This window comes from Lactuca saligna, chromosome 4 (assembly GCF_052625555.1).
Source record: "Lactuca saligna cultivar CGN05327 chromosome 4, ASM5262555v1, whole genome shotgun sequence".
Classification (NCBI taxonomy): domain Eukaryota; kingdom Viridiplantae; phylum Streptophyta; class Magnoliopsida; order Asterales; family Asteraceae; genus Lactuca; species Lactuca saligna.
This window is the reverse complement of record NC_136420.1, coordinates 99,526,058-99,540,507: the sequence shown is the minus strand read 5'-3', so window position 1 is coordinate 99,540,507 and position 14,450 is coordinate 99,526,058. Positions and strand designations below refer to the sequence as shown.

At 38.2% G+C, this 14,450-nt stretch overlaps 1 protein-coding gene across 1 annotated transcript; it reads right to left on the bottom strand.

Moving 5' to 3' along the window:
* Positions 1-12,103: 12,103 nt before the first annotated feature.
* LOC145039972 (uncharacterized) lies at positions 12,104-14,055 on the bottom strand. The gene is made up of 6 exons (XM_078987966.1): positions 13,743-14,055; positions 13,123-13,449; positions 12,930-13,036; positions 12,701-12,858; positions 12,394-12,549; positions 12,104-12,305 (listed from the first exon to the last, which is right to left on the bottom strand). The coding sequence occupies exons 1-6, from the start codon at positions 14,053-14,055 to the stop codon at positions 12,104-12,106; spliced, it is 1,263 nt and encodes a 420-aa protein (XP_078844092.1).
* Positions 14,056-14,450: the final 395 nt, after the last annotated feature.

Below are 14,450 nucleotides of genomic sequence, written 5' to 3'. Positions count from 1 at the left end.
TATCACTAATGATTTATATCTCCTTAATCTCTCAGTGTAATGTGACTTCATATCAACACCTGCGATATAACTAAACTGAGTGGGTCAGGTTGGGAAACCTGGTGAGTATATAGGGTTTTCAACCCACAATAATATAATTATTATGTTTAAACATCAAACAATCAACCCAATTACCCATCCCCATTATCTTCCTTACTCTTAAGGGTCTACCTTAAGAGTCATCTATCCTGGATTCGTTCATTTTGAAGTCCCTCGCTTCCAAGATTTATACGACAAGCACTAATTCCATAACTGCCAATGCACAAAATCCATAGTTGCTAAAGTTCATTTATCAGGTACTATATCCATAGCTACCAGTGTAGGTACTAAATCCATAGCTACCAATGTTTATCTAACACGCACTAAGTCCATAGCTACCAGGTACTAAGTCCATAGCTACCAACACCTAACAATTAGTAAGTCTATTGCCACCTGTGTTTACCTAATAGGTACTAAGTCCATAGCTACCAGTGTTTGTCCAATAGGGACTATGTCGATAGCTGCCGAAGTTATTTTGTCACACCTCCAAACCAAGGATGGCAGAACGTCCGGGGGTGGCGGACTTCATGTATAGTATCACAACAACGAGTATAATAGTGCTCAAAGTAAATACAACCAATCATAAATATAATAAAAAAAGAATTATATGGTTTCAAGTATTACATATTTTGATGATTGATCACGACATGATATAAAAATAGTTGTTCAACGTTGTAGTGTTCCATCCTCAAAAGCTTGTGGTTTCTTGGTTTCGTTGATTTCCTAAGAATACAAGTAGTTTTGAAAAAGTGTCAACAATTAAGTTGGTGAGTTCATAAGCTTTTTAGATAAAGAGTTTGGAAACCATTCTTTGTAATGTGTTGTGTGTTACCAAGAAAAATCCAATATTTTCCTTACAAAAATGATGTGTAGTCTTAAATACCAAGACCGAAAGTAGTAATATCCGTACTTATTAATATAAAAAGTGATTTTAAATCTACATAAAACCCTTTTTGATTTATAAAAATCCCCGTAAACTTTATGTGTCGTTAAGTGCCTATGTGAGTCGCTATAACCATACTATGATTAACCAGTACTTTGTAATGTACCCCTTTTTGTATAAACCCGATACTTTGTATTCGTACCCCATTTATATGAAGACCCAGTACTTTGTAATGTACCCATTTTTTTATAAACCCGATACTTTGTATTCATACCCCATTTATATGAAGACCCGATACTTTGTAATGTACCCCTTTTTGTATGGACCGGGTACTTTGTATTTGTACCCCATTTATAAGAATATCTGGTACTTTGTAATGTAACCCTTTTTCTATAAACCCGGTACTTTGTATTCGTACCCCATTTATATGAATTGGAAACCTTTTGTAATGAGTAGGAATGTTGTTCAAACATAAACTAGTTCTATTGTAGTTTATCCTAATTGTTGGTAATGTATATGAAACCGTTTCTATGTAAGTGAAACATAAACTATTCCAATAATAGCTTATCAAAAGTGATTTGTGATGTTCAAAATCCTTTTTGTAACTGATGTAACCTTTAAGCTAAGGTAAAATAGATGTAATATAAACACATGTATTTTGTATATACCAGTACACACATTGCTCAACAAGTTACAAGGTGTAAATGAGTTATTAACAATTTGATAGATTTATCTTTTTTGCTCCTGTTCTTGGAATAATTATAGAAAAATCATACAGAGTCAAAAACTAAATCCGTAAATTGTGTGAGTTTAGAAATTTTGTCTAGTTTATTCATAATTTTTATTATGATTTTTAGTAACAATTAACTTGTGTGAAAATGTCCATATTCACAGACTGGTCCGAATTCGTAACTACAGTGATAGACAGTTTTGTAAAAATCACCATAAATTGTAGAAAAATCTTATGGAGATGTTCAAGTAGTCATTTTAAAGGTCTAAACCTGAAATATTCTCATATAAAACAGTTTTAAAATATATTGAGTTTACGATAGTCAAAACAGTCCATGAATGAACATTAACTTTTCTGTTGAAAGCTGATGTTTGAGTTTAGTTGTGTTCTTGGTGTTTTAACTTGTAATCCCCCCACCCTTTAAAACTTAAGAAAACATGAAAATATAGGGGTATGAACTCACCTTGAGTGATTTCAGTGGATGGGTGTTCAATAAGGGAAGTATTCAACTCAAGAACACTTAGAATGTGGCTAGGAGATTCGAAGATCAAACACCAAATGATGGAATTTGTGTAAGTGATCTATGATTTGGATAGAAGGGAGTGAAATAATCATATGAAGGGTAATAATACTTACCAAAAGTAGATGAAAAACTTGGAGAATAGCCTTGAATCTCGAAATTTTAGAGAGAGAAAGTGAGATAAAATGAAGTTTGTTCTTTGGTGGAAAGTGAGAGGAATGAGAAAAATGTGAGGAGAGAAGAGGGTTTTCTAGCCCTTGGCCAATTGTGTGGATGGAAAATGGTGGGGAGAGTACAATGAAATGACTAGGTATGGTGGAAGGACAAGAGTTGGTCATGGAGTGGGCATGGGGTGGTTGCTTGTGTCATACACTAAAGCAAAGTAAACACTCCACCAATAATATCCCACCCACTTTTCTTGGATAAGGAGTATGCCCCAAAACGAGATTAATTATGAAATAAGGGGTTTTATATATTAAAATATGTTTTTGGTTGAAAACCCCACACTAAAATAATTAAATTCAGGCTTAGAACGCAAAACTAGTTGAAAACCGGGAAGAAAGGCGAAATCTGCGAGACTTCTCGGTACTGGCTGAGGTTTAGTCCTTACTGCTGCTGGGCCGAAGGTGAGTTGGAGCGAAATAGCCTGAAGGAGGAGGTAGTTAGGAGCGAACTTGGGTGAAGGCGAAATGGACCGAAGGGTTCAGTCCCCTGGTTGCGAGGTTCGGGCCCGAGAGGACCTTCAGGTTCAGGTCTTGGGGCTTCGGCTCAACAGTTCGGTCCCTTAAGGGGACTTTCGGCCCTAAGAGGCTTCGGCCCTATAAGGTAGGTTTCGGGTCCTTAAGCCTATTTTACTTGTTTTTACCCCGTTTGAAGCCGTTTTTGACTCGGTTAAGGGTCCGGATGGCCCAAATGATTACGAAAAGTTACAGGAACTTTTGAGAGAGATTCGGGAGAGATTTGAGAGAGATTTCCAATAGAGACAGATAGAGTGAAAAAGATTGGGAGAGGTTTCATTTGTGACATTTTTGAGTGTTCGGCTTCGCAACGCAAGGTCTGTAAACCCTGTTAAGCCGTGTTTAAGGATCTTACACACTCCCGATGAGTACGCAACATTGTTTTATCCATTTGGTTCATTACTTACCACAGTTTTAGGTTAAGGAAGTCTAGATACACAAACTTTACAATTGATAATTTCTCATTAGAATAACGACCTGTACAGTAGTTACGTAACATAAAATCTAGTATACAAGGGTTAGTTGAGTTGATTGGTTTGACTTGTTAACCTTGTTTGACTTTGACTTGACCAGAATTTGACAGTTGTCACATCATCCCCCCCGTTAGAAGGAATTTCGTCCCGAAATTGGCAGTTTGATAGGGACATCAAGAGTTTGGGAAAAGTTGTGGATACTTTCGTTTCATTTGATCCTCGCGTCCCCATGTAAATTTGGGTCCTCGTTTAGTGTTCCAACGGATATTCACAATTGGAATACGACTTTGTTTTGTTCCCTTGATTTCCCAATCCATGATTTCAACCGGTTTCTTTATGAAGTGGAGATTCTCGTTGATTTTGATTTCGTTGAGTAGTATCACGAGGGTCTCGTCGGATGGACATTTCTTTTAAGTTCGATACGTGGAAGGTAAGATGTACGTAATTAAGTTCTTGTGGCAGTCGAAGTTTGTATGCCAGTGGCTAATCCTGGAAAAGATTTCAAATGGCCCGATATATCTTGGATTTAGTTCCTACGTTTACCAAAAACGTACCGTTCTTTTCCACGGGGTGACCTTCAGTAGTACATGGTCACCAACCTGGAATTCTAAGGGTTTGAGTTGCTTATTTGCGTAGCTCTTTTTTCAATCTCGAGAAGCTTTCCGTCTTTCTCGAATTTGTACGATATTTTCCATTGTCTCTCTTATGATTTCAGGGTCAGTGAGGGTGTTGTTAGGGACTTGCCCCTAGTTAGCTAGGTGTCCCCCACTTCTACCCAACACAGGGGTGATCAGTACTTGCGATCATAAAGAGCTTCGAAGGGAGCGACTTTGATGCTAGTGTGATAGCTGTTATCGTGCGAAAATTTAATGGGTGGTAAGTGGGCATTCCCATGCTTTACCGAAGTCAATCACCCAAGCTATTAGCATGTCTTCCAATGTTTTAACAATTCCTCTTGCTTTGTCCTTCGGTTTGTTGGTGGTAGGCCATACCTAATTCTATCCTAGTCCCTGGAAGGGTTACCAGAGTCGCGAAATGAATCTATTATCTCTGTTAGAGATGATGGCTATTGACACCCCATGTAGTCGTGTAATCTCTTTGATGTACGCTCTAGTTGATTCCTCCATCTTGTCGGTTTCTTGGATTGGTAGGGAGTGTGCGGATTCGGCTAGTCTGTCGGCGATTACCCAAATGGTGTCGAGACCACCCATTGTATTGGATAACTTGGTCATGAAGCCATGGTTCGCCACTCCCACTTCCTTTCGGGTATCACTGGTTGTTGTAAGAAACGCGAAGACTTCCGTTATTCTACCTTGTCATTGGCACAAGTCAGATATTTTTCCCTCTATGTAGTGATGTTGGCTTTCATGTTCGGCCACCAATACTGTTTCTTAAGGTCCAGATACATCTTGTATGGACCTGGTTGGAGTCCTAGTTCGAGGTCATGCGTAACCTAGCTGTCTTCGTACGTCTTTAGCTGTTTGAAGTCAAAAGTAATAACTTCTCCTCAGAGTGTTGCCTAGGTCCTGTTGTAGTGTTCCTCAATTGATTGGCTCGGTTTGGAGCATATGGGTTTGGTTTACGCGACTAGACCTATTCGGATGGTAGAACGATTACTTGCACTCCTGAGTAGTCTTGTCCCGAAGTTCCTGGTAGGACTCGTACTTGGTCCATCTATTTCTAACTTATACATAGACGTTATATGTAGTTAGTGTTGGTAAGATAGTTGGATGGGTGACTCTGCCCCAAGTCCACAACCAGACAAGGAACAGGAAATAGGGCGGAAGCACACATCCAATGTCTGCAGAATCTTAATTACATATTATCCACACATATACACTTAGCAGTGACAGGCTAACCGTATTCTTCCCAAGCTTCCGTGCTTGATCTTGACTTGCTATACGAGTGATATTCTTGAAGGGTTTACTAGGAATAAGTTGAAAAGGTTACAGAAGGTATAACACACCTCCAGAAGTACTTCGGGGTTTTGCGACGAAGGATGACCCGAGGGTCAGAATTTGATTTAAGGTTATGAGAGACGAGGGTTTCGATATTCAACTGGTTAAGTGGTGGGTCTTCTCGTAACATATGCAATTGATGAGGTGATGACCCAACCAATCCACATCGAATGACGACACCGGATTTTCTCGATGACACATGTATCAAGTCTTATGTCATTTGTCATTGTTGAAATCGATGGGTGAATGGCTCTATCTGAATACTACCGCTAGACATGGGACATGAATTAGGAAAAAATTATTCGCTTTAATTCTATAGTATTTTGATTATAACTAGTCTTGATGTATACATCAATTCATCACAGTGTACCGGTAATGACACTAAGGTTATATGTGAGTGTCTTTGATTTGATTTGAATGAGAGAATGTTTTAACTACTTTTTGAAAGACGGAAATTTTAGTAAACATACCAAATTCATTACAACAGATGGTCCTTAAACATTTTTGTTTGTTGGAAACACTACAAAAGTCCTAATAAGATTCCTTATTGCTCGGTTGCTCCTGTTGGCTGTTTATCACACTCCTCCTGCTTCATCGTCGTTCTTCTCAGTTGGACAGTCTCTCTTGAAGTGTCCCATCTCACCGCATAGATGGCATACTGGATTTTCATCGGTGTTGGTGTTTGGGGCGATGACCCGGGTCCGGGTTCTACAGGAGTGGGAAGTGTGTCCGTTCCTATTGCAGTTTATATAGTACAATACCCGACAAGCCCCATTGTGGCGGTAGCTACACTTGTTACACTTTGGAAGTTTCCCAATATACCGCCTGGCTAGTGCTTGAGTGACAGGTGTTGTGGCAAAGGCCGAGGCATGTGTCGTGACTATTGTTGTAATGGCAGGGGTGGCCATGGGTTGTTGTCTTTTAACGAATCTTTGAGATTGGTTGCGTTCTTTTTTGTTCCAGAACTTTTGTTTCTTGCTCTTAGGTTTGTTGCCTGAGGCGCCTTCGTTGGTGGACACCCGCTGGTGTTCTTGCCTATTACTGCGGTTAGTAATACCGACACCGCCTTCACCCCTGCTGGCGTTGTTAGCATTGAGTTGCGCCATGATGGCTGTCACGGCTGCCGTAACTGCAGCTTGAAAGGTAGCAGAGTCTATTTGTAGGTTTGGTGCCTTGCTAGTTGGTTGGTTGTCTCTTGGTGAAGACATTCTGTTTCATGATGAAGAACGACTATGCATGCTTATTTGTATTAGTAAGACTTGATAGGCCTTCAAGTCTAATGGTCTGCCGTAAGCCCATTTTGTTAAGGTGATTCTAGAAATTTTGGTTTCAGAGAAAGTTCTGACCTCTATGCAGGTCTATACCACATCATTGTAAGGAAACGTTTTGACAACAATTAAATCCCCCGATTGGTATGACCACGAAATCGCAGGGTTGAGCTTACACATAAAATAGAGTAGCACCCTTGCATACTCCAGGACCTAATCTACAAGGTATTGTGAGTAGTATGAACTCTACTCACGGTGATCTGTCCCCTGTGATGCCTGAGACAAAGTCGATGCACCTTGCTGTTCTACCAATCGACGCTTATCTGTGACCATTCTTTCTTCGAATGCCAGGTGCATATCCTGACGCTCTCTTGCCTTCGCTCGGGTGGCGATAAAGTCCTTATGAATTTGGTCTATGAAATAGTAGTTTCTTCCCAAGTTTCGAGTTTGTGAGGTGGTAGCATATGTGGTAGCATGCAGTTCTCGGACTTTATTCACAGTCTCCCTATCTTGATCCCCGATGTTCGCAATCTGTCGGGTCTTCTTCGGGAGGGCTCTGTCACTCGATCCCTTGTGGTTGAGGTCTTGGCAACCATGTTGGTCTCCAAATGGTGATCGTTGTCGTTGCTATTGACTACAACCCTCGATCACGGTTGCCCAACGGGGCACAAGTCAGGTGTAGTCGAAACGGTTTGTGGGAACCCTGTTATGTATGGAGGGTTGATCATTTCCGGTTCCTCCTCCGACTTTTCCTTGTCTTCATTGGGTTCTTCTTCGGGTTCCTCTCCTAACCATCCACCATTTCTTTGGTTGGGAAAGTAGGGGTTGCCTGGTAAGTAGAATCTTTCCATGTTATATGTGCGAGAATAAGAGTGAAAGAGACAATTAATAGATGTCTAATCCTATAATTAATTACTTATAGGGGTGATCCTTATGAGTCACGTCTATAATCACATAGTGCATACCAGTTATACATAATCTAAGATAGAATAGGCCTTCGAATAAATGACTCTACTCTAAGTCCACAACCAAACAAGGAACAGGAAGTAGAGCAATAGTCATAGATTCTGAGTCTATAATATCTTTAATTGTGTATAACCTTAGTGTATGCACTCAGTCATTATAGACCTACTAATAGGGGTCTTTAGTTTTCATATAAGTTGGTTATAGTATCACAAAATACTCCTATAGTATTTTAATGTTTGTCTTATGTTTGATTGTAGATAGAATTGGTAAGTTTTTAGACTTGTTGCAACGCCACAAGCATTCCTGGGCATATGCTAATCACTTTTGGGTTAGACATAGTTGATCAGGCTATGTCGTTCCCAGACCTGACTATACATCCCCAAGCCTACTTGTGCCATTCAACAATCATTACTTTTGTTTTGTTATAGAATAATGATGACCTTAGTATGTATACATGCATGTATACTTTTAACAAGAAACTATTTATTTCTAAAAGTATAGTTATTTGAAAATATTAAATTAGAGACCTTAGTCCCAATGCATTTATAGTTTGTATATCTTATGTGGTTCAATATACTTAGTTCACTATAAACAATGTTCGGATATCAATATGTCACACCCCCAAACCAAGGATGGCGGAAACGTCCGGGCGTGGCGGACTTCATGTATAGTATCACAACAACAAGTATAATAGTGCTCAAAGTAAATACAATCAATCATAAATATAATCAGAAAATAATTACATGGTTTCAGGTATTACATATTTCGATGATTGATCACGACATGATATAAAAATAGTTGTTCAACGCCGTAGCGTTCCATCCTCAAAAGCTTGTGGTTACTTGGTTTCATTGATTTCATGAGAATACAAATAGTTTTGAAAAAGTGTGTACAATTAAGTTGGTGAGTTCATAAGCTTTTTAGATAAAGAGTTTGGAAACCGTTCTTTGTAATGTGTTGTGTGTTACCAAGAAAAATCCAATACTTTGCTTACAAAAATGATGTGTAGTCTTAAATACCAAGACCGAAAGTGTACAGTAATATCCGTACTTATTGATATAAGAAGTTATTTTAAATCAACATAAAACCCTTTTTGATTTATAAAAATCCCCGTAAACTTTATGTGTCGTTAACTCCCTATATGAGTCGCTATAACCATACTATGATTAACCAATACTTTGTAATGTACCCCTTTTTGTATAAACCCGATACTTTGTATTTGTACCCCATTTATATGAAGACTCGGTACTTTTTAATGTACCCATTTTTGTATAAACCCGATACTTTGTATTCGTACCTCATTTATATGAAGACCCGGTAGTTTTTAATGTACCTCTTTTTGTATAAACCCACTATTTTGTATTCGTACCCCATTTATAAGAACATCCAATACTTTGTTATGTACCCCTTTTTGTATGGACCTGGTACTTTGTATTCGTACCCCATTGATATGAACTGGAAACCGTTTGTAATGAGTAGGAATGTGGTTCAAACATAAACTAGTTCTATTGTAGTTTATCCTAATTGTTGGTAATGTATATGAAACCGTTTCTATGTAAGTGAAACATAAACTATTCCTATAATAGCTTATCAAAAGTGATTTGTTATGTTCAAAATCCTTTTTGTAACTGATGTGACCTTTTATGCTAAGGTAAAAGAGATGTAATATAAACACGTGTATTTGTATATAATAGTACACACCTTGCTCAACAAGTTACAAGGTGTAAATGAGTTATTAACAATTTGATAGATTTATCTTTTCTGCTCCTGTTCTTGGAATAATTATAGAAAAATCATACGGAGTCAAAAACTAAATCCGTAAATTCTGTGAGTTTAGAAATTGTGTCTAGTTTATTCATAATTTTTATTATGATTTTTAGTAACCTCTAACTTGTGGGAAAATGTCCATATTCATAGACTGGTCCGAATTCGTAGCTACAGTGATAGACAGTTTTGTAAAAATCACTATAAATTGTAGAAAACTCGTATGGAGATGTACAAGTAGTCATTTTAAAGGTCTAAGCCTTAAATGTTCTCATATAAAACAGTTTTAAAAAATATTGAGTTTAAGATAGTCAAAACAGTCCGTGAAGGAACATTAACTTTTCTGTTGAAAGCTGATGTTTGAGTTTAGTTGTGTTCTTGGTGTTTTAACTTGTAATCCCCCCCCCCCCCCCCTAAAACTTAAGAAAACATGAAAATATAGGGGTATGAACTCACCTTGAATGATTTCAGTGGATGGGTGTTCAATAAGGGAAGTATTCAACTCAAGAACACTTAGAATGTGGCTAGAAGATTCGAAGATCTAACACCAAAATGATGGAATTTGTGTAAGTGATCTATGATTTGGATAGAAGGGAGTGAAATAATCATATAAAGGGTCATAATACTTACCAAAAGTAGATGAAAAACTTGGAGAATAGCCTTGAATCTCGAAATTTTAGAGAGAGAAAGTGAGAGAAAATGAAGTTTGTTCTTTAGTGGAAAGTGAGAGGAATGAGAGAAATGTGAGGAGAGAGGAGGGTTTTCTAGCCCTTTACCAAGTGTGTGGTTGGTAAATGGTGGGGAGAGTACAATGAAATGACTAGTTATGGTGGAAGGACAAGAGTTGGTCATGGAGTGGGCATGGGGTGGTTGCTTGTGTCATACACTAAAGCAAAGTAAACACTCCACCAATAATATCCCACCCACTCTTCTTGGATAAGGATTATGCCCCAAAACGTGATAAATTATGAAATAAGGGGTTTTATATATTAAAATATGTTTTTGGTTGAAAACCACACGCTAAAATAATTAAATTCGGGCTTAGAACGCAAAACTAGTTGAAAACCGGGAAGAAAGGCAAAATCTGTGAGATTTCTCGGTATTGGCCGAGGTTCGGTCCTTACTGCTGCTGGGCCGAAGGTACGTTGGAGCAAAATAGCCCGAAGGTGAAGGTGGTTAGGAGCAAACTTGGGCGAAGTCGAAATGGACCTAAGGGTTCGGTCCCCTAGTTGCGAGGTTCGGGCCCGAGAGGACCTTCGGGGTCGGGTCTTGGGGCTTCGGCTTAGCAGTTCGGTCGCTTAAGGGGACTTTCGGCCCTATAAGGTAGGTTTCGGGTCCTTAAGCCTATTTTACTCGTTTTTACCCCGTTTCAACCCGTTTTTGACCTGGTTAAGGGTCGGGATGGCCCAAATGATTACGAAAAGTTACGGGAACTTTTGAGAGAGATTCGGGAGAGATTTGTGAGAGATTTCCAATAGAGAGAGATAGAGTGAAAACGATTGGGAGAGGTTTCGTTTGTGACATTTTTGAGTGTCCAGCTTTGCAACGCAAGGTTCGTAAACCCCGTTAAGCCGTGTTTAAGGATCTTACGCACTCTCGATGAGTACCCAACATTGTTTTATCAGTTTGGTTCATTACTTACCACAGTCTTAGGTTAAGGAAGTCTAGATACACGAACTTTTCAATTGATGATTTCTCATTAGAATAATGACCTGTACAGTAGTTACGTAACATAAAATCTAGTATACAAGGGTTAGTTGAGTTGACCGATTTGACTTGTTGACTTTTTTTTTTTACTTTGACTTGACCAGAATTTGACGGTTGTCACATCATCCCCGTTAGAAGGAATTTCGTCCCGAAATTGGCAGTTTGATGGGGAAATCAAGAGTTTGGGAAAAGTTGTGGATACTTTCGTTTCATTTGATCCCCGCGTCGTGAGCCAGCTGGAGACACCCAGGCACAACCTGATGCTGACACGTGGCATCACATAGGGTGGAAACTAACCGATTTTCAAAAATTCATAAATTTCGCATACGAACTCCATTTTTGACGTTCTTTATATCTACGCGTAGGTAAAAACAAGATCTACAACTTTTATTTAGATTCCGTCGGCTAATTCTCGACCAATCTTAAATTTAACAGTACGAGGAGATTATACTGTTAAATGACCGCGAAAAATTCGTAACTCCTTCATACGGAGTCCGTTTTCGTCTGTCTTTTTATAGTTGAGTTCCTATTAATGAGATATTAAACTCTCATTTATGTCACGTGGGCCAAAAACTGCTCGATCTAAAATTCGAGTTTCGGGCCGTGCACTGCTATGCCAAATCTTAGAAAATTCATAACTTCCTCATATGAAGTCAGATTTGGGCATTATTTTTTGTATATTCTTAGTTTAATGTATAGTACAAATTTTGTTTAGATCACTAAGGCTAAAAGTCCTCCTTCATAAATTCACTATTTACGTCTCACGGTGTCGTGTCAGTTTTACCGAAAAACTTCGACGAGCCATAAGTTCTTCGTTATAACTCGGATTTCGACATTATTTATATGTACGGAAACCTTGAGACGTATTCTACAACTTGGTTAAGATTATTTATTCAAAATAATCTTTTGTCGAAAAGGCATTTTTGACCCCTATTATCACTAAATTGACTAGTCGGATCTACGGGCGTAACACTACCATTAAGAGGGTTAATGCTATAATTGTAGCATTTTAGATAAGCCTATTTACTGTATGATTGGGACACATATGTTTCTACATATTGATTCAGGGAAGAGATTGCAGCTACTCTATGTAAGCATGATATTCCTATAAGTTGCCATATTCTACATCTACAAGTCTTTGCAATTAGATCCACTCCATATGCTGCATCATTGAACCTAACTTCATACTTTTGATAACCACAAGGAGTAACCCCCCACAATCTGTATAGGGTAATAATGACTACAAATCAATAACTAATAATACAAAACAAATAAAAACCTTTTGTTGAATTGTAAAACTACATGTTACCTCTGTTTAACCTTTAAATCTTGTATAAGCTTCCTAATACTTGGACAGATAGTCAAATCCCATTCAATTCCTTCTACTCTTTGACTGTATATCTTCTCCATCACAAATATCCTAATTTCCTCTAGCATAGTGATGATTGGTTTCCTTCTAGCATGCCTAATAGCATAATTGAAACTCTCACTCACCCCATTCTCAACTGCATCATAATCTCTTCCCTCTTTAAAAATGCCTTAGACTAGGTAGTAGGATCTCTATCTATAAGGTAGTCATATGCTTGAGTATATAAAGATTTGATCTTTTCCATTACATGTTTGAACTTCTGTTCAGTACTAGCTTTGACAGCCCTCCAAAAAAACTTCTTGAAATGTTGACAGTAAACCTTTTAGCAAAATGAGCCACAATGTCCCTTGCATATTGTCTATGTTCAGCTTCTAGACACATTTCTTTTACTGCTTCTACCAACCCCTACAAATAACAACAACAAATTTAGTGAAGCATGCATAATAATAGATGTATAAATATGAACCAATGCTCACCTTATGTCCATTAAAAAGAAGGGTAATGCCTGCACCAAGACCACCATCAATGTCATCCATGAGGAGATCTATGAACCACATCCATGTCGCCTTGTTCTCAACCCAAACTACAACCCATGCTAATATGTTATAGGGTAGATGTGGTTGTTTGCATCCCTCCTTACAGCTGCCAAAACTTATCCCCTAACAATACCCTTTAAAAAGCAACTATCAAGGCCAATCATAGGCCTGCGCCCTTCCTTCCAACCATCACTTACAACTTTAAAGCAGACATAGTACTTAGAAAACAAAGTTGTGGAATCTGGAATGATGTCTACATCTATCCTCACAGTAGACCTAGGGTTTGTCCGCAGAATTTCATGACCATATGACCATAATCTCCTATAATGTTCAATTAGACTTCCTTCAATTTCTTGTAATGCAAATTTCTTTGCATTTATGCATTGCCTCACACTCGCATTTATATTGAATGTTGTTGAAACTTTAGCTTTCATCTTCCTAACACTTATTTTTGGCTTCTCTATAATTTCACTCATAAACTATTTGCCTAACCACTTATAAGTTACTATGGAACCAAACTTAAACATTGTGCTACAATTATGTTCACTAACTAAAGATTTTATCTAAAAAGTCTTCTCTTTACTCATCCAAGAGGCCCAGAGTCTAAATGGACAAGTAGATGACTTGTTTTTTTGCAACATTTAACTAACAACCTTTGGGAGTCATTTTTTTCAAACCAGATATCATATCCATTAGCAACTGCATAGTTGCTCAGCATGTTTTAAAGCTCATCAGGGTTAGAAAATCACATACCTAACAGTGGTTTCATTTGATTCCATGGTTGTCTATCATCATGTACAGGGTATTGAGGTTGTACATATTTAACATCTTCATATAGATCATCTACATTTAATATATGTAGACAAAGTTTGTTTAAGAACCTGTCACCTATGGTTTTGTTAGATGGGAATGGATATTCAACATCATCTTCTTCATGGTCAACAGAATAAGTGTCAGATAAGACTGAGTCTTCATCCTCTTCAGATCTATAGTCTTGATCTTCATTTTCCTCTTCCTCAATCCATTCGAAGATTGGTTTATTATGGTGGTCCACATACACATTCATTCTCCTCTCATTTGCATAAGCCAAATCCAAAAATTCTTTATAATCACCTTCATTCACCAGTGTATGAATTCCTTGACCTAAAGACTCTTATGGAAGGCACAAGTAGATGTCTTTGCTTCTAGTTCTAGTGAGCTTCTGAAGGAATTCAATGAACTCCTTGTACTCAAAGGCACTAAAGTTAACATCTCCTACTGATTGTCTATCGGGATCAAAGTATACTAATAGGCTGGGTGCAAACATTCATTGTAGTGGAAATCCACTACAATGAAGTTTCGATCAGTGGGACATTATGATGAAGCCATTATAGAGACCGATTGAAGATTGAAGGAGACAAAATCGGGGGTTAATGAGACTTGGTGCCCTAATCGAATTTAAGGACCAAATGAGATTGCACT

Excerpts from the sequence above, each read along its gene's own strand:
- LOC145039972 (XM_078987966.1), bottom strand. The coding sequence starts at position 14,055 with ATGAATGTGTATGTGGACCACCATAATAAACCAATCTTCGAATGGATT. Across the intron at positions 13,450-13,742 it reads TCAAATGAAACCACTGTTAG|AGAAGCCAAAAATAAGTGTT; the intron begins GTATGTGATTTT and ends GTGAAATTATAG. Across the intron at positions 12,550-12,700 it reads CTGAACAGAAGTTCAAACAT|GCATGCTAGAAGGAAACCAA; the intron begins GTAATGGAAAAG and ends TTATGCTATTAG.